The sequence below is a fragment of the Colletes gigas genome, unplaced genomic scaffold (assembly GCF_013123115.1).
Source record: "Colletes gigas isolate AHSC1104 unplaced genomic scaffold, ASM1312311v1 Colletes_gigas_Sc00008, whole genome shotgun sequence".
Classification (NCBI taxonomy): Eukaryota; Metazoa; Arthropoda; class Insecta; order Hymenoptera; family Colletidae; genus Colletes; species Colletes gigas.
The window spans coordinates 6,588,922-6,613,663 of NW_025106637.1; the positions used below are offsets into that span (position 1 = coordinate 6,588,922).

Below are 24,742 nucleotides of genomic sequence, written 5' to 3' on the forward strand. Positions count from 1 at the left end.
TTTTAATCGTTTAACTAAAGAAAAGATAAAAATGTAAAAGTTCACTTACCCCTGGCCGTGGCAAGGACATATATACTTGCTTCTCTGGTCGATTTTGGTTCAATTCGAGCACATCTTTCGCCACCGTGGTCACGTCGGTCATGAGCCATTGCCACATGTCCGCGAATACTGAAACGCGCGAACGATACTTAAAATTCATCGTACAACGAGGGTGCAAGTCTATTTTGTTCCAATTTAATTACATTCTCAACGGCAATGATACGAACTTCCCGATGAAAAAAAGCTACGTTTCCGGATAAATTTCAATTTACCTTCCAGATTCTCCTTAGCAATTTTACTAGTAGGATGCCTTGCCAACGTATGCGCCGCTGTCACCACTTGGGGACCGTATATTCTCAAATTAATTTCCGTGAACTTTGCTGAAACTTGCAACGACTCCGAAAGCGCAACGTGTCTCAGCATTTTGCACACCTGTTAATTGACAATTTGTGGATTCCACGTAAGAATCTGAGCTACGTTGCTAATCAGTATACAATCTAATAAAATTTAGTGACGGTCTTAAAGTAAAGAAAATTTAGATTGAAGCGCGAGTCGAGGATAACATGCATCAGTCTTTAAATTTAAACGTTTACGTTTCGTCGTAAGATCGATCGTACATACGTATATCAAAAGGAGACACTCACTTCGAGGATGTGGTCGATGTACTCGTGGAATCTGTCGCTGCTCTCTTGGAGACGATTTATGTCGTTGGCCAAAGCGAGATTCCTGATCGTTGACACAAGTTCTTGGCCCGCTTTGGTTACCTGTCCGAGATCACCCGCCTGCTCCATCGTTGTCGCGCAGAGCTGTTGGCGAAGATCCCTGGTGGTGCGTAATACTCCCAGCATGGCTTGTTCCATTTCTGAACTTGGAGAACCACCGCCACCTTCGTAGTTCTAACAAAAAAACAATAATCATTTTACGGTTATCCCTATTCCTATCGATAAAGATTCTGTACCTGTTTGTTGAAAATTTCTTTCTCAGAATTATTCGAAAGAAGAAATTCACAATCTGTAGATTAGAAACATTTGCCCCGAACATTCTTTCGTCAAATTATCGGAACGGTTCATTTGAAACAATTTTATTCGAAACAATATTTTAAATAATATGTCATTTAATTTTCAGGTAACATTATTTCTGATATATCACAGTATATCCTTTTATTGTCTGTTAAAACAAGTTGTTGTCGGAGTATTTTTAAAAGAAAAACACATCGAGACGCGTAGTGGCTATTTTTATTAATGTTCCCGACGTTCAACGACAAAGAGGAAAATGCCCTTTTACTTTCTTTTTCAGAGAGGGAATTGCCTGGCTAGTCTCCTGTGTCTATTCACTAGTAGTAGGCTCTTATAACTGATTCAGTTTAGCCAGCTCATTCATTCGGTTTTACGCCGGAATGTCAGGCTCCTTTCAACTTGGACCAGGCCAACTCGGATTATCTTTCCACGTATAATCCGGTATTATACGAAATTTTTTTTGCGCCAAATCTACCCTTTAGTCCGATAAATTGTTCTGTCCGAGAATAACCATCATCGACAGCGTGATCCCTTCGTTTATCGAAAAATCGTATCGATTTCCTTCTGAAAACCACTAAACTCCGAATTCACGATGAAGTGATGCACTTCAATTAGTCAATGCAAATAACGGACATACATTCAATATCAATTTTCGTACCTTCAACGCGTACATATTTCCAGTAACATCAAATTACATTTGTCCTTTTTATATCGGCGAAAAAATATTTTTTCAACGACACAAAAAGATTTCTAGTTTCGTATATGAAATGATTCTGAAGTATTACATTTTATTATTATTTTCCAAGTTACTCCATGAAATAAGATAACGCAATGGTATTTGAAAAGTGAAAAAAAATAATTGAGACAGTGTTTCAAATAAAATTATTTCAAATGTGTCTAGTTTCGACACTTTATAGATGTTTCTTGCGAAAGACACGAACTTTGCTAATGGACTCAAAATTGTTAAATAGACATGGTCCTTACCATGCTGTTACCGATTCGCAGCAACGTATTCAGCTCGAGTTTCGCCCGATCGCAAAGCAAGAGGATATTCTCTCTGTGCTCGTGGCTGGTGTACGCGCTGTCAGTGAAGTCCTGTGTCCTTTCGACGACGGTATCGAGCGCAGAAGTGAGTGTTTCCCTACATCCGGGCCCTAGAAGGGTCATCCTTGTAGTTTCTACGAGTCTCTCGAAGTGTTTCAATGCGGAGAAAGCTGTGCTGCTGTCCCAGTCCTCTTGCTGTGGACTCTGGAATTAATTACACAGTCAGCTAAACTTTCGTCCCTTCCCCATCCCTTTTTCGGATTTACATGATACCATTTAGTCTTTGAAGGAAATTCCCTTTGACACTGCCGGTCAGTTTCTAAGGAGAGAAGGGATTACATACGTACGCATTTAAAAAGAAATTAAATACTAAAATCTATTTTATGGAAATATTTTGAAACAGTTTATTCTTTTTAGTCGTTTACAAATTACGTCACGCGGCATTAACCTGATTCTCACCCCTTTCCCTTTGCCACTCGTTAAGTTCAAAAATACTCTCTCGAAAAAAATTATGTCACCCGACTCCCACCCCCTTGAAATATATCACGAATATGAAAAAGGTAATTAGAAAAAAATTTATATTTCTCAAATAAAACCTACAAAATTAAATTTTTAAATGTATATTAACGTATTCATTTATGTTTGTTTATTGGTGATTTCTAAATCCTGATTAGCGAATAAAATTTTATGATTTATATTTATTCTAGTACAATCAATATATTGCTAATATTTGTGTTTATATTTTAAGCAATGGGAAGTACTTTTTTAAGGAAGCACACGTCGTGAATTTAAGACAGCATTACTCGCGTGCTAATAAATTATTAAGTTTATAGAGTGTTTACGTAGTAAACACAATCTAGTATTATTATATTATACGGAACTTTGACGTACGGTGTCTAAATATATTCTTGCCCTAAGGTTACCATACACATTTGAAGTTCAACCGACTGCATTGAACCAAGCGTAGGGCGCATTCAGCTATAAAATACCTCAACAGTGGCGATTATACATTTTTCTAGTGCAATTACTCGCACGAGATCCTTGAACGTGACCGAGCATCCCGCATTAATTTTTCCTCTAAAGCTTCTGGAATATCGGTTAATCTGCACGTAATAAATTCTCGGTCACTTTACATATTCTTCTAAATGGTTCGTTAACGGCCCTTATCAAACTCTGAGTCACAATTTTTTACAAAGTGGATGCTTTCGACCGTAATTAAAAAGAATTTCGATAAAACGGATAAAAATAATTTTAAATCGAATATAAACCCTCTACGATAGTAATTCTCAATATTTAGAGAATTGATCTCTGTTATTGGAAGTTACTGAAACCTGAATTACTGAACTACTGAACACAATTTATGAGCAGAAAGTGCTGTTCAGTATTAAAAAATCTTTTCGAAAATAATTTCGCTGTCCCATTCGTCAAACATTCGTTAGATAGAAATTATCGTTTGCGGTGGTCGCCACAGACCCACGTTATATGCGCCACATTTAATTCAGTTGTCGCTTCATAAGTTTCGCGGAAGTGGGCATTTTAATATCATTTAAACTAAATAAATTCCCCGTATCTAGACCATTGTTCTTGCGCGAAATTTGGCTGCCCTCCCGGTCCGTGGCTGGCAAGAAATTTAAATAATGTCGGTGCATTAATGCACTGGAATCGCGACGCTGCAATTTGGCACGTGCCGAAGAATGCCTTGCAACGTTGATGACATCTATTTCAGCGTTGTTTGCTATGTGTCGGCTTTATCCGCCGTACGATATCAATTTGCATTGTTGTCGATACATAGCGTCCATTCCCCACTAGAGAGATGCTCCTTAAATTTCGAAAATGCTCCGGTTGCGAGCTGCCCAGACGGTGTTGGCATTTTGCCTCGAGTACGGAAAATTTTGGAATATTTTGTACTTCCGGATGCCACGTTCCATCGCGCGTGTCGAATAAAAAAAAAAAATTTGTTCAAATCGTTCTGGAAAAATTATTTTCAGTTGCAGGGATCGATTACAATCATTTTTGGTCAATAGACATACCCTCGTATTTCTACGGACTTTCGAGAAAAAAATTCGAGAATGCTGAAATTTTTCGGCGAAAACAAAAACTTTCAAATCGTTCTGGAAAAATTATTTTTAGCTCCGGGGGTCAATTGCAATCATTTTTGGTCAATAAGCATACCCCAGAAATCCTACTCAGTTTCGAGAAAAAAATTATCGAACATATCATGTCTGACCATACCGTTGAGACGTTTCCCTGAAATTTCCTGCGTATGTTTGAAACATCATAACTTCTGAACGGATTGGAGGATTTTAATGTTTCAAAATGCAAACAACGCGTATTTTTGTGAAGAATATGCAGAAGTCCTAACATTAATTTAAATGAAAAGCTTCTTGGCATTTTTCGTCTTGTTTCGACTGCTTGGAAAAGTCACTATAGAAGTGATAGTTATTCTTCATGGTTTTGGCGACGATACGGAGATCATCTCGATTTCTCGTGTATTACTTTTGCTATGCAGCCAACGCTGCACAAGGTCACTGAAATTGTGCGTTATGGGTTAGTCGGGGATCACAATTTAGCGAACGAAAGCTCCTTGGATCCGTTCCAACTTTTCTCATGTATTTCATTGTAAACGCTTCATCCTCTGTCCTCGTATGATTTCTATGATTGTATGTTCATGTTTATAGGTAACGTAAGACGACAATAAACATCGTTGAGTGGCGCCAAAAATTCATGAAAGCAGGACATCGGAATGCTAGGATGGACTTATTAAACTGTACGTACTATGGGTCAAATTATTGCAAGATTTAGTAGATCGTTCAAACGAATATATATTATTCCTATACGAATAATAATTCTCACTTTTATGGACTCTTTCCAGCTCCATTCTGATACAGATTGTTCATTTCATCTTTGGTATTTATACGTAGTCATGATCGAGGATCGTGGTATAAAATTTCGGTTGCATTAAACAAGATTGCTTGTAATAAATTTATATGAAAATAGGTTACAAGTTGGTCTGTATTCTTATGTAGAATATTTTTTTAATCATCATGTTTGAATATAACTTTCGTACATTTCTTTTTTAATTTGGTTTAAAATACCTTTATCCCCCAGTTTATGGTTTTGTATATATTAATGCGATAAATAATACAGAAAATTCATACGAAATTTATTGCAAGATCACTTACTTGGGAGTTTGAGTACGATTGCGAGTCACTGCAGTCTAACACGCCGTCTTTCACAACGTAATGTATCAAATCCATGGCTCTTCTCATCTGACAGAACACGGTGTCCCTGTTCTCCCTAGCAGATGGACATTCCGGATGCCTCAAGCACGTTTTACTAGACGTGAGCAACATCATAGTACTCCTTTCCAAAACTTGACGTGCCGCAGCCATCTGCGCCCTTCGTCGCTCGTCTTTTAAATCATTCTGAAATTTCGAACAGTTCACTCCGTTTAGAAGTATTCCCTTTCACAATATTTATGATCAGTACGTTTCGTTGTTTTAATTTTTTAAAATTAAACGTTGTCTTATATTCGAATATAATTCCGTATAAAATTTGCTTCTTTTCTTGAGTTACGACATCAAAGGCTGGATATTCTTGACTATAGGTATACAAAAAGCACTAGAATTCCTTTATGTCTTTCTGTGAAAGTTATGACACTGGACATTCTGAAGGGACTGATTCTATTTCCACGACCAAATGTACCTTTCAGATGTTTTTCTCAAGCGAGTGTCCAACTTCTCTATTGATGCTATTTTTAAAGTACATGGTACACGATCCGTCAGAAAGTATTTCTGAGGAAGGGAAAGAAGACACGAGAATTTATTTATAAAAGTTATCTGACGGAGACGGTAAAAATGATTTTATATTGGGAGACGCAAAATAAAAGAAAAATAACCTTACAAGTTTTCCTTGAGTTAATATTTTAAGTTTTTAAGGAAATTCATTTGCGCAGAATGATCGTAAAATTATTCGACGAATTACTTACTTGGCGATCACCCGTCAGGTGTGCAAGCTCCACCATCTCTGCCCCAAACTGGCTGAATGCTTTCACGAATTCGGTGAAGTTCGAGACGCTTTCAAGGCGGCCAAGACTACGAGCCACCTTGTCCTTCGCAAGAAGGAGTTGCTTGACCACGACGATGTCAGCCAGCAGGAGAACCCTCGTGACAGAACCAAGAAGACATCTGGCAGCCCTGACGACAGAGCCTCGGTCAGCCAGGCTGTCCTCCATCGCACATTCGCATAATTTTTCGATCGCCGAGCCTGAAAAACAATCGTCGTTGCGTTTGCAAAATATTCCATTCTACATCGAAATCGCGTTGAAATTGTATAATAGAATAGCAACTGATTGTCACTTATTGTTAAGTAAAATGTCCATCTTTTTTTACGTTTAAAACTTCCTATTGATGAGGTTCATTTTTTCAATTTTCATGGAACTTTACAGTATTTTAAAACACACACGTATTTTTTAAATTGTGGCAGTATAAATTTAAGAGAAATTCGAAATATTAGTGAAACGTGGGGCTCAGATATTATAAGTGAGCAGTGCAAGACTGGTTAAAAAAATTGCAGGTGTAAGTTGAAAGTTGAGATCAACAATGATTTGTTAAAGGTTCGAATTAAATTGTACAGGAAGCAAACTGTTGGCGTTTCAAAATCAGCAGTGTCTGATCGTTCGATCATATGTATATAGAGAAGATACGGAAAATAGGCAAACCGAACGACAGCCCAACCAGTTGGAAAGACTAGAAGTCTCCATTTCGTTGCCACAGCGAAACAAATTGCTTCCATTCGTCGACTGCATATTGACCAATGGTTCCAATGGTTGAATGAAAATGGATCACCAAGGCCTATGCTCCAGCCAAGCCCCCGCCACGAAAAAACCATGATTACTGTACGGTGTGTTTTAAAAACCGAACAACAACCGACTTCGGAGAATAGAAAAACAATCGATCCTTCTTCACATTGTGAAAAATTAACGAGTTTTACCGCGTTCTCTATGCCGAGCGTATACGCCACCAATAAATTACCATTTTCATTAATATTTTAACGAGTTTCACAGATATAGAAAAGCTATTTGGGTTGAACAAATTGTCTCGATGGTTTGTTATTCACATTTATTATTAGTATTGAAACTATACAGTTATTTCCTGCAAAGAATGTTTTATTTATTTCAGTTTTTTTTTTTCAAAAAATTAAACTCGCGGTCATTCTCTGACCAGAGCGCGAGTGAATTTATCGTGGGAAAAATGGCGTTAATGGATTAAATCCTGCTGTTCCGATATAATGACGCGTCATCGAGAAAATAGCGCGAGAGTGACGAAATGCTTAGTGAAGCTTTTATATGACATACGTGCTCATCGCAGAAACAGAGATTTCTAAAATTAGAGCGCCGTAAGAGTGCGTAATTAAATACTCGTTCTATTTCCAACGGTCTTTCTCTAAATAACGCAATTACACAATTAGCTGAACCAAACAATGCAGTTATAATCATATTTTAAATAATTACAAGGCTCAATTGTTAATTTCAGATAAAAATTTGTAGAAAAATTGCATCGATTATATTTTATTTAATTTTCTTTTCATTTACTCTAGAAATAAGTTCTATTTTGTCTATTCTAAAGAAACTAGGATACATCATCACCACTACATTTGTAAATCGAACGGATGTAAAGAAATTCTACAAGTTACACGTGCCTGTTATTAGAATTATATGAAAACCCTTCAACGATAATCAAATTCTCGTGAACGCAGGCATTACGTTTTCAGCTCTTTGACAATTTCTGATATGCAGAAGCTCGCCTCCAATATCGTCGTGCCTCCACAATCGAATGTCCTTTCATCTCTTGCGATGAATATTTATCATCTTATGAAATGCGTTGAATATGTGATGAAGAATACCGAGTGAATTTTGATTCGCTCGTTTTTGGCGTGGAATTCTACACGAAAGGTGACTCTAATAAAACATCTTTTAATATTAAATATTGTATCCTAGTTTCGTCCCATAAATTGCACTCTGTTTGTATTGTTGTATTCGAACTTCAGCGTGTAGAAAGAAAGCCCACTTCGACGTTTTAGTATCTTATGAAATATACAGAATATACAAAGTGGGTTCAGGTGTTTCCCTGTAATAACGCGGCAAGACCATGTCTATAAAGTGCTTGTATCGTCCAATGCAATATTTCGTCTCGTCTGCAATACCGTATTTGTTAATTTGTTCTGCGCGACAGTGTTTCTGCTCCGTTTATTAAAAAAAAGGTCTCCTATATCACAGAAAAATAAGTTTCGTTCATTACGGTCTCGCTGTCGATTCTCTTTGTCGACGTATTTCTCTTTTTATAAAGAGAAAATATACGCTACGTTTGTTACCTTGTACAACCATATTCATAAAATAGACGTTATATTAAATATCAAGAACAAAGGAAAGTCGTTGGTTTAATGTAGCAATATTTTCATAATATTTTTTAAAGCATCGAATATATTACTAAATGACAAAGTCATTTCAGTATTTTTATTAGTATATTTCACGTTGCAGCTCATAACTGAAATTCACGAATAATATCGAAGCTTCTGCATTAACTCAAAATCTGTGTTGGAACTCTGATTTTGCGTGTACGCCCTTACAAAATTGTTTTAAGTTTAAAATACTTTTTTTTCACGAAATCGCGAATTGACGAGTAGTCGAAATAGAAGTTTTATGGAAATAAAGTTGAATTGTATTTAATAATCCAACGCATCAACAACGCTGCGTTCTGTAATTTCCTTTGGCGAGACGCAGCGTTCCTAACTTTTTTTTGACCAGGAGCGAAATTCTTTAATTTAAACTTGCGCGCCGAGAGATGTTTCGCTCGTTTCATTTTTCAGGTCTCGACGTCCGCGCTTTCTAATTACGTGGCATCGTAAAGCATCTAACCGAGAGTTTACGACCGTTTAATTCTGTTTCTTCGATATTAATTTTCATCCAGCCAACTTGATAAGCCGCGAGCCTCCATTTTTACGTAACCATTACCCGATTCACGAAAATCTCAAACTGTCTGACGAGAGTTCGTCCATTCCTACTTTTAAATTACATTGAATTCCGCGGTACACTTTGCTAATTAATAACCTGTCTCAGCATGCATAGTGTGGCCCTTTGCTTTCTATGGAAAATATTAAATTCATGGAAGAAATAATGATAATTATTTTACAAACAACTCAGAAAGGTAGTAACATAACTTATTTAATTTTCGGTATTACGATTCATGTTAATACAGACAACAAATAATTTCTCTTTTGAAACAGTTTGTTGATGTTAATTTATACGCTAACGAACGTACATCACTGTGAGAATGCTCTGTCTTATAATAATACATAGTTCCATAGTATTAATTCAGCTCTTGCAAACTTCAACGTATTCAGATTTGTTACTTGGCCGCCCAGCTTTGGCGATAAATAAACCTCAAACTTGTACTCGTATGACACGAACGCGCCATAAATTCTCTGATTTTGATCTCTGGTAGAAGTTCAATTCCAGAGATCAGCTGGCAACCTATGTATTTTATCATATTATCACATTCTTTTAAATCAACGCGTATGTATCCTTTTCTGGAATACTATTGTTGGTCCAATTTTCTTCTTGTATGCAGGATCACACCTGACGATCGTGACAAATATTTTTCTTACGCCCCGTACGTGTTGATGTGCTTTCAGTCAGCAACGAGCTGCAGTTTTCTCTTCGTTTCTCAGCTTATTACAAAGTTTCACGCGGCCGTCCAACTTGGAAGTTCATACTTGGTTACCCATCAATTTTTACGTCGTATCTATGCTGGAAAGTGAAGTTTTCCGAGAAACAGGAAGCCCCTCGCAGCGACGAACGAAACTTCCACGGCATTTACAATTTCTTAATAGAGTCCATTTCATTACTCGTTTAATTTGAACTTAATCCTTTCGATTATGGCGCGTTAAACGCACCGCATCGAACTTTAAACGCTTTAAAGCTAGATAGGAAACAGTTTCTGCACGAGAACCAACTTAAAAATAAGCAATCCAATTCCGAAATATGTTTCGTTCTTCTGATTATTCGCTGTACCGTGTATCGATAGGCTTCAAGGTACTTGAAATTATTGAACAATTTTGCACAATATCGAGAGGGCTGAACAAAATATCGTACGAAATATTTGTACAAGAATTTTCGCTTGTACCTCGACATAAATACGATTTATTGAATTATCGATTAATGGTCGTACAAAAATTGAGAGTCTTAGGATTAATAATGCCGAGGAAGTTTAACGAAGCGTTAGCTGATAGCGTTTTTATATTCGTTGATCGAACCAAGGACCGCGGACACGAAGCAAACGAAGTAGAAGAGAAGATACGGCTTTGGATTCGGTTAAATCATCCTCTTACCTTTCTTTACTCTTTTCATCCTCCGCGATCAAGTAACAAACTCTCCATATTTCACCACGACACCGACATCCTATCGATGGGCTTCCAAGAGCCCGCTTCTTTCGGGTGGAATTAATTTAAATTATTTGTTTATCTCCAACCAGTAGCGCGAGTTTTAAAAAGAATCTGATCGAAGAGCGCGTACAGTTAGAGCAATTACAGCTTTCGAGAGTATTTATTTTCAAGAAGCTGATATTCAAAATATACTCGACTATGCAACAGAGAGATTATTTAAGTATGAGATTTTTTGATAAAAGTATAAGAAAGTTTAATTTTATTGTAATGTGATTCCATTCCTATTGAAATATCTTAAACAAATTCATCGTAAACTTTCTGTGCACGTTCAGTTCGCTGGCTGATTGGAAAATGTTGCTCCAAATATTCGAGAGATTCCAGCGCATCGGTTTTTGGATTCTTCGTCCGGCATTTTGCACTCTGATAGTAACCTAGAAGGCATAGCTGTGTAACGTAATCAGTTCAGCTGCCTTGATAGCGAAACCTTACGATGCTTTATGCAGATTGAGTATCAAGTACGCCATGCAATCCCCCTTGACCCAATTTAACAATCGCAGAAGTACATTGTTTCGTCCTGACTCGATATCGCCTGAATTACAATGTTTTTCCACCGTGTCTACCTAATAAACAGATCGTTCCCTGAAAGCGAAAGTCCGCGTGTCAATGTTTACGTTTCAGTTTCAGAAACTGCAGACGGGACAGCTATCGAGTTTTCTTTACATTTCTTCCCGACATCGGTTCCATGATTTTAAGAATTAGGACGCGACTCCTAAGCGAAACGAGGTTTTCTTTAAAACTTTACAGACTCTCTTAAAATCACACCTACCGCATTCTGGGTGAACACGAAAGCAGACTCGAAGAAAAATAGACACAAACCCTGGGAGCTACACGGAACGTTCGTAATTCATTCTTCGTTCTTTCGTTCTCATTAAAGTTGTAATACCAATCTTCGAGTTAATTAAATATTGACGGGAACTGATAACGAGACCCTGGTAAGCCGTACAAAATGTCTGCACGTACTCGCGCAATATTACGGACAGAGGGGCGCATTCGAGTTTATCTTAAAGCGAAGTGCTTTTCCCGATATCGATGTTTGTATTTCGATGCACCCGCGTCGATCGCAATTCGCAAGATTAAGCGCGGAGAAGAGAAATCTATTGGAACGGCTCTTCCGGGAACAATTCTCGCGAATCGAAAGCAAAGGACGAGAAACAGTGACAATCGAGAGCAATCAGTGCTCGAGTCGCAAATTTTTGTTAAAGCCTGGTAACGTTGGACCGAAAAATCGATTTATCGTTACTTTTTGCATTTTCTTAACCCTCGTTTGCAGAGGCGGGGAATCTTGATCCTAGCAAGACCACAGTATTGACATTGCAAAAAGTGTCATTTCGTATAATTATACACATTTTATTCATTTTCAAAGATAGTGTCTTATAATTTTGTCCAAGGGGAATTGTATTAAGGGGCCTTTCTACCTTGTGGGATTAAAAAAATCGATATTTTTTTTTTTTGCATTTTCCTTTAGTATGTAGTCTCGAAAATATGTCTAGCAAATATTGAATTGAAATTTGAAAAACTAACGAAGTTATAGCCTGCTGAAATGTACCGCGCGCAGGTATAACAACTGGACGTGAAACTTTAAAGCTGTTTTTCTCGAAACTACATTTTTCGGCACTGCGTGCGTGATAACTAAAAAACTATTCAAGATATCAACATCAAATTTATACAGTATCTTCAGAACTGGTCTCCCTATAGCATGAACTAGGATAATTGCGATATATGCAATACTTTTTCTTTTATTAACAAAAAAGCAACCAAATATATGAAAATATTCAGTATTTTTTCGTAAAATAGCTGCCATTTTGCCATTTTTTGTTTTTTTGAAAAGATCCTAGTTCATGCTATAACCACACTCATCTATATTAAGAATATCGTTGGTTTTAGGATTTCGAATAACTTGTTCGCAAGATATCACGTACGCAGTCGGGTGCCGTTCGTAAAAACTGTTGTTTGATGATCAACAAAAACAGCGTAATCAATAGATATTATGCGTTGCAAAAATTCGTAAATATAGCTAAATATATAATAAATGTATCTACAAAATCCGGAATTAATCGCTCTTTAATAACCCGCAAAAAAAAATCACAAAGAAACACGTATTTTTCATGCCTACAAGGTAGAATGGCCCCTTAATCTAGTTTAAATTGGAGATTTGTTTAGTTTATGAAGATTGCTTGAAAATAAATGGTCCTGTTACATCAACAAGTTATATGTACAATCGATTTTGTGCACCAGTTTGATCGGATAAAACTGGACGTATAGCAGAAGTTTGATCGCGTATTAGCAGTACGTCCCGAATAAGTCTTTGCTCTAGGAATGCAACGATGGAATTGGATCGTCCTCCAGCATCTCATGTAAATTTGTGAGCATTGGATTACAGATATCGCAGATCGCAGCACCGCAATATAGGCGCATTGCGTATAACCCAGTTCACCGATTGGTAGCTTGGTACCATTGATCCGTTGCTATGATAATGGAAGATGACAAATCAAACGCAAAAACAGATTGTCAGTTCCTAAGAATGGGTAATAACAGATCAGAAAATCAGGATATGAGGTCCAACTTTTCTTTTTTAACGTGTAATAAATACGATCATGGTGCATAACAAAGAAATATTAACTCAAATCTTAGGGACAATCTACCCTTTAAGGAAATAGAAAGAATCCTTATGCAAAAGGCCATCTCACCTAAATAATTTGAAAAATATACACATTGATCTCGAAATATGATTTTTAGAATATTTTCTATTTATTCTAATCTTGTAACGCGTACAAGTTTTGTACAATAAAGACGAATTAATGGTCGTGTACTATTTCGAAAATTGTAGAATGTTACGAATGGGAGTTAATAAATCGTATCGCGCAACACATTAATTAAGGCCGTAGTATAAATCGCGCCACCAATCATTTCGTTAACGCCACGAATTATTTTTCCGCTTTCGAGACTACCGTTCTGTATAAAAAACAGATTTTTCAAGCTCACGTCCCGGATATATCGTCGGATCTATCGAATGCAGCAGGTATACTATTTGGAACACCACCGATATTCGCCGATCAGAAATCTGAAATTCGCTCGGAAATATTAACAATTTCCACGTCGAATGCTAACGTTCCCTTTCCGGTTGTCTGATTAATCCCTCGGGATCGCGTATCGTACGTGTTACGATATGAAATGCACTGCCAATCGAGTGCATGTCAAACACGATGGACTAAACTGCATGTGCTCGCGGATATTCATCTTCCATACAAAATGTATTCGACACGCGATGTTTGTTTTTTCTATATACGGTGTAACGTCAACGTTACAGTTCGCGATAACTGTCACGCCGTTAAATGAATTTACGACTCGTACACAAACTCGCCACGTTCGTAGAAATCGGTTGATATATGGACTGGGAAGAGTGCAACTACTTCGAATTAAATCCACTTTGGAACAACGAATCATCTTCACTCATCGTTTCCGAGAAATTCTGTAGCTAAACAAATGGATTTCGTTTAGCCATTTGATACTATTCTCAAGCTTATCGGTATGAATTTCTATTTTAAAATTTCTCGAAACGATGTAGATTGAAGCTTAACTCTGGAAGCAATAACTGTATTTCTTTATCAGTCTGCCGAATATAAATTCGGTGTTAAAAGTAGAACGGTTTATTCGACGAGTGAAAGATATATTTTTGCAACAAAGCAATCGACTATTTATTACCTAACTCTGCATCGTGTGTATCGAATATTAATATCTATAATTGAGAATACTTGATTCGCTTAACGTCAGACAGGCATCGAGATTTTATTACAGAGGCAGAAAAGTCTTTGAAGTTAAGTGTGAAAATATTCGACGTCTGCCAAAACGATGTACCCGGCCTCATTCTTCGTTGAAAAACGCTCGGGGGTTAATAAATGTTTTGCACGTTGACTTGACCCGATCTTAAAAGGTAGTTGGGATAAAAATAGCAGAGTGCCGTCTATCGTAAGGGTACACAGACTGTGGAAGAAGTTACTGTTCACCGTTGATCGATGCAGTTATTAGTGGACGACGACACAGCAGCCGTTTTCTTCGAGCAAAAGCCAACATCGAAATTTCCAAACGCGCGCTTTACTTTCGGTTAATCCGTAAATCAAATGTCGAATTATTATTCCGTTCCGTCGTTTGTTAATAGCGTCTCGATACGAAATGTTAGTATAACAGAATGGTCAAAATCAGATTTTTCCTAAAATCAATTTGAGGAATAAGAATTTTTTGGAATACAAGAAATATTTACATATTCTGAATTCTTAACTATGAGTTTGTATTTTAATTTCTTGCAAACGTTAATTTCATTTGAACTGTATATTAGGCTAATTGCTTGCTTTTGCAGTGAATATAATAATAATAAATACCATATTTGAAGAGGAATGCAACATCGATATCATAATACGTTTGAATATATTAAAATACACAATAAATAATGTGATTGTATTTATACTTCGTAAACAAGTTGTATTCGAACACAAAATTAGGAACCTGCTAAAGTCCATTCTCTGACACCTTAGAAGCTTCTAAATGTGAGCCTAAAGCGACATGGCCCCGCCATCGGACTCTTAATTGAAACATTTCTAAGAATACATCAAGTACACATTGATGCAGCACACGTGGACAGTCTCCCGACGGGAGAAACAATATTAAAAGGTTGTTGTAGGACCTCGAAGCCAAAAACGATCGCTGACTCGTGGATCGTTAACAATAAGGGCAAGATAGCAATAATAAGATGGCTTGATTTCGAAATTTATGCGCACTGCTCATGACGATATATCTCTTGGCATTTCGCCACTCCCTGGACGGTGTTGCTTGCTTTGCCTTACTTGCTACCCACTTTTCCCGGCTCGTCTTTGTCCGTAAAGCACTCCAAGACTACGGAACATTTGAAACGGCTCTGTATCACGGGGAAAAAACCAGTAATCGGAGGTTAAACTGTCTCAATATACGCTTACGCTCGTTCCAAGAACGTGGGCATTCATCGATGGAAACTAGAAACGGTTGTAATGCAATTTTCTTAGGGAAACGATCTTTAAAAACTTATACTTTTCGAGTAACATTAGACTCAAACATCAGGAAAGAAATAATACGAACAAAGAAGAGCACATTATATTTCTAGCAAATTTTAATTCACTAATATCTTGCTCTTGCATGGAATAAATTCTGTAAAATGATTTTGTACGAAATTCTAACGTCCTTACTGTAGTAATTTCTTTGTGCTCTAATCAGATAAAATTTGCAGCTGTTTAATTGCCACGAAACATGAATAGAATATGCTAAGAAGATACTCGTTTGCTGAGAATCAGTATAGGTTGAGTCGAGACACAGAGAAATCTGAACTTCTCGCCTTTGTCGATTTTAACCTCCTCGGTATAGCTCCTCGTCTTTATCCTCTTAACTATCGTTGTCTACCTCTTGACTTTCGACCTCGTACTACATTTTCTCACGTCATTCGTTCGTTGATACTATCTGCTGACTTTTCCTCGCTATCTCCGTACGTGTACGATCGTTGAAGATAAGAAATCTTCGGAGTGTACGTACGTTGAAGAAACGAAACTATTAAAGAGCTTCCTTTATTATACTTGACGTTTCTTAATTTTAATCGAAAGATAGCACGTTTTAACGGTGCACATAAAGCGCTCACTGAGAGGACAAAGTGAATTATTTATATCAATTATTAACATGCATTATAAACAAATGAATTGAACAGGGATTCAATGTTACGCAAAGGTATCGATTTTCTATTCGAATGGGATTACATTATAAATTCTACTTGTTACGAAATTTAGTTCTTTCCGCAGAAAATTCACTTTGCTCGTGCATGATGCTGCTCGTAAATATACTTCGTAACGTACGAGATAGTCCGCGTGGCCAGGTCGAATTTATCGCGAATTTTCGAGTCTGTGTATCGTAAATTGTAGTCCACCGCGGACACAATCGTTCTTGTGGATGAAATCGTCGCAATTTCCGGTGGATCCGCGGCCAGATTCGTCTGCATCCGAATCAGAGCTTCGATTAACAATTAATCGCGGCCTAATTGTCATTGCGGTCTTTATTAAATTCTTACTATCCGATTGACCGACGCGATTGAATCTTCGGTGACGTAACTCGATAATTTCGCGAACGCGTCGCGCGGTTTGTTGTCGTCCAATGTCGCGTTTAAACATTTTTTGATGCACCATCAATCTCGTTTACGACGCGAAACACAATTTCGATCCGCGATAGAAGATAATCGTATTACCATGCTGAAAAATGGTCTTGCAATTTTTTATCGACGCTATAAAATGTGACAAATAGCTGTCTGACATTTTCTGCGAGAGCTGTTTTGCATAAGAAATTTTTTTTTACAGACCGTTTAGCAGAAGAAAATTGCATTCATCCGAAAGCAGAAAAAAAATTGTTCACGTGTATACTTATTCACAACACCGTATCGCGCTTCTTTATACAATTAAAGTTCATTTACTAATTTCATTCTGTTACTACCATAGAGTAATTACTTCTCTAAGAAGCGATCGCGAAATAAATGAAATTAAATTCTTGAGAGGTCCTTTGTACAAAGGATATCATTTCATTTGAGTACTCCTGGAATTGAATTTCTAGACCCAGAAGCACAGTAGATAAAAGAACTGAGTTATCAAACAAATTTTTTCCTCGGAGAGATTGATATTACGACGTCATTGTTGAATTAACTTCCGTTAAAAAGTAGTAATTTTGATTATTACGTTGTAGACAATTTCAGATTTAGATGATATTTAAAAAAATTGTGAATAATAGAAAATGACTACCTATTTAAGAAACCAGTATGATAATTTTCTTTAATATATTAGTAAATGAATTTAATTGAAATTACCGTTTTGTCAGTTTTTCTTTCGCTTATACAATAAAAGACAAATATGAGATTCTATTAATTAGTCCATATACTTTATTTTGATAAACGGATCGAAAGAAAACAATCCACGATTAATAAATACATACTCTGCAGACAATTATAAATATCCGGATACTTATGTGCAGGAGTATTTTGAGCACTAAATAGTATAACAACGTCCGTATAGAATATACATGGCAGCAGTGGTTCCAACGATTTATTCGGATACATTGCGTGCCACATCGCCGTGAATTTCCACCCCACGTTATCGTTCACAGGACTCGGATTAGTTACAATAGACTTCACGTGCGATAGGAATCGCCCTACTAGAGATATCACTTTTGCTCTGACCTTTGCAAATTCTAATATCGCTGCTCTTTTGAGACAGTTAGAGGGAAACCGTTATTCTGCCTCGGCGAAGATAATCTCCATTTCATTCGAGTGTCCTCGATTTCATGATTTACCAATATTCAATTTGCCGAGTCAGTATCCCCTTCGATCGACTTAGTACCGCCATAAGATCTGTTACGAGTTACGAGTATATCGAGCTTCCGGAAGAGAAATAAGAAAATTATGTCTATGAAACGTTCTACATAGGCAAAGTTTTCATTTTTGAAAACTATTTTTGTTACTGAAATTTTGACATGGATATTCTCCAGCTCTGACCACAGTTTGTACTATTCAAATCTCGACTACTAGATTTTTCAGCTGAAACGAACTCGTCGACATTGTTCGGTATACATTCTAAAGTTATTCTTGCTTTATAAAGTGGAGAAATGTCTCGTCGGAGAATCCACCTTTGCCTTTAGAAGGGAGTCATACCGAAGGGCTTTAATGCCCCTTCCAGCAGATCTTTATGGTACACTTTCTTCGCGGTTTTATTGCCATTCTCAAAGAAACCAAGGTGCGTAACATCTTGATGGGACACTTTTTATAAAAACACTGCTGGCTGGTAGATCTGAATACATTTGGGAACGATTAATAAAGCCAGAGTTGGAGAATATGGTCTGCGGAACTTCTAATAAAAACCTTGATAGCCTGACGAATTTGTTTCAACATGAAAAAATTGACTACCATTTAATTAAAAACATAAGAAAACACCAGATTAAAATCTCGAGTTTCGGTTTAATTAAATTGCATAAAATGGGGAAACAAAGAGCGAAAGGAATTGTTTCGATTATGGACGATCGTGTAACGATAACGACTTGAAAGAAACGAATGAAAGCACAGTTCTGAGTGGAGGGAATTATTTGTTTCAATCGGAGAAACTTTTACACCGTACAGACGTACGAAGTTATTGAAAATGGTGCACACGTACGATCTGGGATAATCTTAAAATCATACGATATTCATTCTCTTTCACGAGTCAATAACTCAATTCGATAGAATCTGAACTATTTGGTGAGTGTATCAATCGACAGCTTACGTGAAAATTTTTACAATCAAATCACTCATCCTATGTTACTATTGAGTTTAATATTTATCATTTGACTTACAGTTGCATGGACTAGTTCACATCGAATACAATTTGTCTCCAGATATTTTTATATTAAATTCGTTCTATATGTCCTGCATTCAAGTTTATTAATTATTTTTATTCAATTGTCGGTACTACGTGTTTCTGTTTCGACTGCATTATGGTATACCGTTACACGACTGTGTCGATACTGAATCATTGTGAATGAATTTCATTCTACAGAAGGAAATACATACGTTGTATATGTATGCAACAGGAAATATACTGTTCGTATAGTGAAACGTTTGTATAACTAGTATTCCAATATGGGAAGCTCTACTGTATTGGTTACTATATTAAGAAAATTTGATTCTCATCGACCGTTTTAAACCCCTAGATATGCACCATTGCAGGTAAAAAAATGCATTTAAAGTATTACGTCAGCGCTAAGAACTGTCTCAGATTATAAATTGCAAACAAATTGGCGCAATTCGTTTAAACGATTCCCACTGGTATTCGAGCACCCCGAGTAACCAAAATGTCTGTACTTTATCTCGAAAACAAGTCGTGGCTCGATTCCTCGGTGATTTCTTACGTCGATTCATCGAGTACCGCCGTGGAGAAAACGGATAACCGAAAAGAAAACGCTTTCGGCAACTTCTTGTTGGTTGGATTCCATCTGAAGGAGACATTGCTCAAGGCTCCGCTTAAGATGGTGAAAAATCTTTCAAGGACCTTCGAATCTGGGCCATGACGTACCCATTTTTTGCTCCCGCGATACGTTTTGGCATTCGTTTTACTACGAAAACACAAGAGCGTGATCTCGCGTTGCGAAAACACGCTCAGCTTTAAGAATTTGGAATTTAAGACCACGTCCCTTTAACGAGTCTGCTTAAACGAGCATTGGATGACGCTTGAAACGTTTTTCTTTTTTTTACAACGAAGCATAGAACTCATTTATAGTATTAATATAAAAGCCGCAAAATCGAACGCGGTATGAATGTTTTTGAACAGAAATACGGAAAACCTTTCAATTTGCAGCAAGGTATAATAAACAGAATAAATTCAAGGTACGTCAAATTGCCTCGATCATATATTTTGAATGACAATCCTCTAATCACGCGCGACGTCTGCAAATGAAGCCTATCAATGAACCATATAATTATCTGAATGGCAGTAATACGATCCAGATTAAATTCGAGGAAAATATGACATCAAAAGCTCTATCACTGATTTATTTACGCCAAAATAGTATCACGATATTATTGATAAATTAGATCGTTGGAAAAAGAAGATGTGAAATGATTTGATACCAAAGTGTTCAGAAATTAAAACGATGAAAAAGTGAAGAATTAAGATAATGGTTATAAGGAGCAATATTATCATCATCGCGATTATGCCTCGAGAACTCTTACGTTCGTTTCGCATTTCAAATATTAACTCTTGACACAATGAAAACTGCAAGCAGTTTGACGCAAAGTAAGGAAACCGTTTCCCTAGTTTCCCTATTATAAACGTTGTTTTTTAGTACAAAAAACTGGCAAGCCCGCTTTTATATTGTCCTTACACTATTAGTACAATATTCAAGTTTGAGGACGAACGTGTTTGTTACAGATTACTTCTGAGAGATTGTTTCCAGAGGTACTTCCAGAATGGCATAAGCGACTTTTTCCTCCAGTTTGCGTATTCTTACCGAGGCTTTCTGCAAAGTTGCATACGAGAGTTTGCATTTATGTCCTCTTGGCGACGATATTCAGAGCTTTTAGCCGGAGGCACTCCTTCGTACGTCACCGATATAGATCTGAGAGAAGTGTTTCTGTTCGGGGGCGGTATCCGTGAATCGAAAAAAACGCGAAAACCAAGGCGGAACACGAGGATGTTAATAGACAAGGCGAGGATTTTTCAGAATAATTTCGAGCAAACAATCCGCGAGTAAAATAACGAAAAAACGTGGCAAGATTGAATATCACTACTGTTCTCCCCCAATCGTGTATTAATTATTACTTGTTTAATGTTTACACTGCGTGAATATGAATTCCAACAATTTGCACTATATCGTTACATTGAATTACGAATGCACTCATTTTATAATTGTTTCGAATGCACAGAAATTACGTTACACGAAACGATTAAACAAAGCTCATAAGCACTCGAAGTAAAGTTTTAATGGGGTGGAACATACGTTTCCAACCACTTTTACGTTTGTTCTATTGTTCTTGACTGGAGTTTCCTCTAAGCCTCTGTTAAAGCGTGTAATTTAAAAACCAATTTTCTAAATTGTCTTATAACTAGTTGGAATAACCGAGGTTCTGTAGCAATCATGAATTACCATGCAAGAGCGGTAAAATGGTAGGGAAACGAACTCGTACGATCCCGAGTTTCGCGAATACGCGACAAAAGTGGACGAGGAGCGCGGAGATTCAGATCTGGATGAAATTTCAAGGGCAAGTAGCGTTTTACCAGAGATTTTATTTGCACCTGGAGAGTCGCTGAGAGCATTGATACCGAGTTCCAACTGTCAAGAGTGCGCGGTATAGCGAAGTCAAGCCACAGCATAACTTGCTGGAGGTACAATGATTGTATGCCTCTCAGCGACAGCACGAGCATGAATGCCTACCGAGAGATACTTTTCCAGCTTTTAGAAGGGACAACCCGTGACAAACGTCTTTAGAATCTTCGTGCGACTTTTTAGGAGCTTTCTATTTGCATAACAAGCTTTGATATATGAATCCTGGCGGGGCAACTTCTGCATACGTAACCGTGAAACTTCATTGATCATTGTTTTTCGTGAAATTATAATTTACGATGTGCTTGGAACTCTGTACGAGGCAAACGTGGATGATATATGAGAACGAACAGCATTGGTATCGTTTTTAAAAACTACACTGGAATTTTAAATCTTGTATTCTTTATGATTAAACTTTTCCCCCCATTTATTTCTGTATGATGAGAAATAACAAAGGAAAAGATTGGCTCGAGTTTCAAGAATATAAGGCACGATTTATTTAATTCAAGTTAGACGTATTCGAGGGCTGTATTGAAACTATAGGTTCCTAAATCATTTGTTGTTTGCTTTAAAGTGTAGATTGGCTGAAGCTTTTACGCGCAAATGTAAATCATTGTGCATTTCAACTGAAGTCTCTTCTCGTTCAAGAGGGTACTCTAGTTTAGAGTATTATTGCATGTTTTTAAGATCTGAAACTCATAAGGATTTATTTTTTATTTTTTTCTGATTTCTTAACTACTGATACACCTGTTTAAATTTGAACCCTTTTTATTTGTCTTTATTGTTTACCCATCAGCCAGAGCTTACGTAAAAATATCATAGGGATAAAGGTAAAACAAAAAGTGTTAAGGTAATAATACTTATATGGAGAGGATAAATTTTTTTGAATTTTACATGAAACATTATCTAATAAAAAATGTTTTCACGTGTATGAATAGATGCTACTCATAAAGTGGTACGAGATTTGATCATTTTTTGGCTGGATATGCAGGGAGAAATGCTTCAGAGTCGCTGCTCTTTAGGATTAAATGCGAAAGAACGACTCACCAGCAACTCTTGCGTCCTTGCATGCCTCGTACATATCCTGTTTGATCTCCGGATTGTCATCTGCGATGGTTTCGCCAACAGTGACGAACCTCTCGACCGCCAGATTTACTGCTTGCCCGACCCTGGCGACCGCATGTAGACTTCTGTCCGAACATAGCGGACGTTCTCTGTGCGACACCAACGTAGAGATCTGGAAAAATGAATAAAAACAAACACGTTACGATTTAACACTATCCTAATCGAAGGCAACAATTACTCAAACGAACATATTAAATCCTATCGTGACGCAGATCGCATTATTTGCTTGGTAGACCCTCATAATAATAATGGTACTAACAAGGAAAGTACTTGAACCCGGAAATTCTGATATAAATAAAACTTTGAAGTATGCTAGAAACAATGTTACACTGATCCAATTATTTGTTCACGAATGACAAAGAATCCTCGATTTTCAGGTGAAAATACCCAGTCTGCATGGGTAAATAAAGTTGAATTTTATTTGCATGAAATCTAAATGGTCGACAACTTTTATTCTGCGACACGTACAGCAAAATGATTACCAAAATTATAAGGGTACATTAATATGGAGAAAAAGTGTATGCTCGGTAGACATGCAGTAACGAGAACAGAATTAGGGTATGTATTTGTCTGGCACAGCACCAAGTTACCATTTTAGCTTGTGAATAAATTAGCTGTTTAAAATGAATTAATTCGAGCAGATTAACTCTCGTAAATTGCTTGAATTTCCACGAACATAATGTATAGACGCGATACATTGCACAAGAACACCGATCTACAGCATCTCTCATTAGTTAACCGTTTCGAGTTTATATACTAATTTTAATTGTTTTCCGTTAAAACACTTATACCCTGAGATCCATGCAATAATACCGTTAATGGCGAATTTAATTAAAATAAATACGATGCATGTTCATCGGATAATTTCGTTACTTGCGGTAATAAATTAATAGATCACAGAATCTAGAATGTCATTCTCAATACGGACACGGACACGGACACTTCAAATAATATAATAATTCCCAAGGATGAAATGTTGAAAAAGCATTTCCAGGTAAATACGAGTCCTCGAATATCGCCGATCTTGAATATAAAAATAAGAGAAAATGCGGGATAGAGAGAGGCAGGGCTCATTATTACCCAAGTTCAAACCAGCTCTAATTAATGCTTCGTCTCGGTGTACGTTGCTGTGAAAAAAAAACAAGCGTTACCGACACACGCGAAGCTTTCCTCCGCTTGTAATGGAAAGCGCCTACGCTCGGATTGTTTTGTCTGCCGGCTAACGACCAGACAGATCCTCCCTGTCTCTCCGCCCTCTGCGTCTTCCTCGTAAATGCCAAACGTGTATTCAAGAAAGCTGCACGAGAGTAACCCCGTTACTTGGCCTGTAGCTGCAGGGGTCTGTATACCTCATTTTCCACACAATCGGACAATGCATTTAGCCGCCGCCCCTCTTAAACTGTTTCGCGAGGCCTGCAGTCGAGGGCAGACAGACAGACGCGAAGAAAAACGAGGAGGAGACGCGAACGGGGGGTGGTTTCTGGGCGAAGAGGGACGGAGACGGAAACAGAAACAGGTCGAGGGAAGAAGAACGAGCAGAGCGAAGGGAAGATGTAAAGGAGAATCTATGTGTACGGAGCAAAATGTATATACGATATATACCTGCACATATGTGTAATCGGGTATAAAAGTTTGCGTAGGAAGGAGGCGCGAAAAGGACGACGAAAACTGGAGCGAAAATCGGGGATGAAGGTGAAAAGACAAAAATGGTTCCCTCGGGGGCTAATATTTTTTTTTGCTAATAACGTGCAAGAGACGAAATTCCACGATGGAAGTATTACAGTCGTATATATCGACTCTAGAAGCTCGTTAAAAGGTCAGGGTTTTACCTAAGCAATTCTCCTTGTCGGAGCCTTTAGTCCAAGTCTTATTTACTATCCGATTTCTAGAAGTTGGTACTTGGCATTCCGCGCTTAGTGCCAATTATCGTCAGCCTTTGAAGTGCGTTGTAATTCCGTATGCTTGGGAGAACTTTACGTCGTTTAACTTCTGTTTTGTATACCGAATGGTGTTAATCTGTTAACTCAGTGGCGTACCAGTACCCGTCCAAAATTTTGCTTTTAAACAATTCGAAACCGCGTTATTTCAATTTTTGTAACAAATGTGCATCAAATTAAGAGCAGCCAACTGATATGGTTTTAAAGAATACTCGACTTATATTGTCAATAATATAA

At 37.4% G+C, this 24,742-nt stretch overlaps 1 protein-coding gene across 3 annotated transcripts in view; it reads right to left on the reverse strand.

Moving 5' to 3' along the window:
- LOC122396713 (alpha-catulin) overlaps window positions 1-24,742 on the reverse strand; it is a 69,082-nt gene that overhangs the window by 9,344 nt on the left and 34,996 nt on the right. For all 3 annotated transcript variants that reach the window (XM_043395338.1, XM_043395336.1, XM_043395337.1), the window contains exons 2-8: window positions 22,491-22,680; window positions 6,088-6,365; window positions 5,282-5,524; window positions 2,040-2,303; window positions 684-935; window positions 312-471; window positions 50-168 (exon numbers count right to left, since the gene is read on the reverse strand). In XM_043395338.1, the coding sequence (XP_043251273.1) occupies window positions 50-168; window positions 312-471; window positions 684-935; window positions 2,040-2,303; window positions 5,282-5,524; window positions 6,088-6,365; window positions 22,491-22,680 (1,506 nt within the window). The remainder of the gene's footprint in view (window positions 1-49; window positions 169-311; window positions 472-683; window positions 936-2,039; window positions 2,304-5,281; window positions 5,525-6,087; window positions 6,366-22,490; window positions 22,681-24,742) is intronic.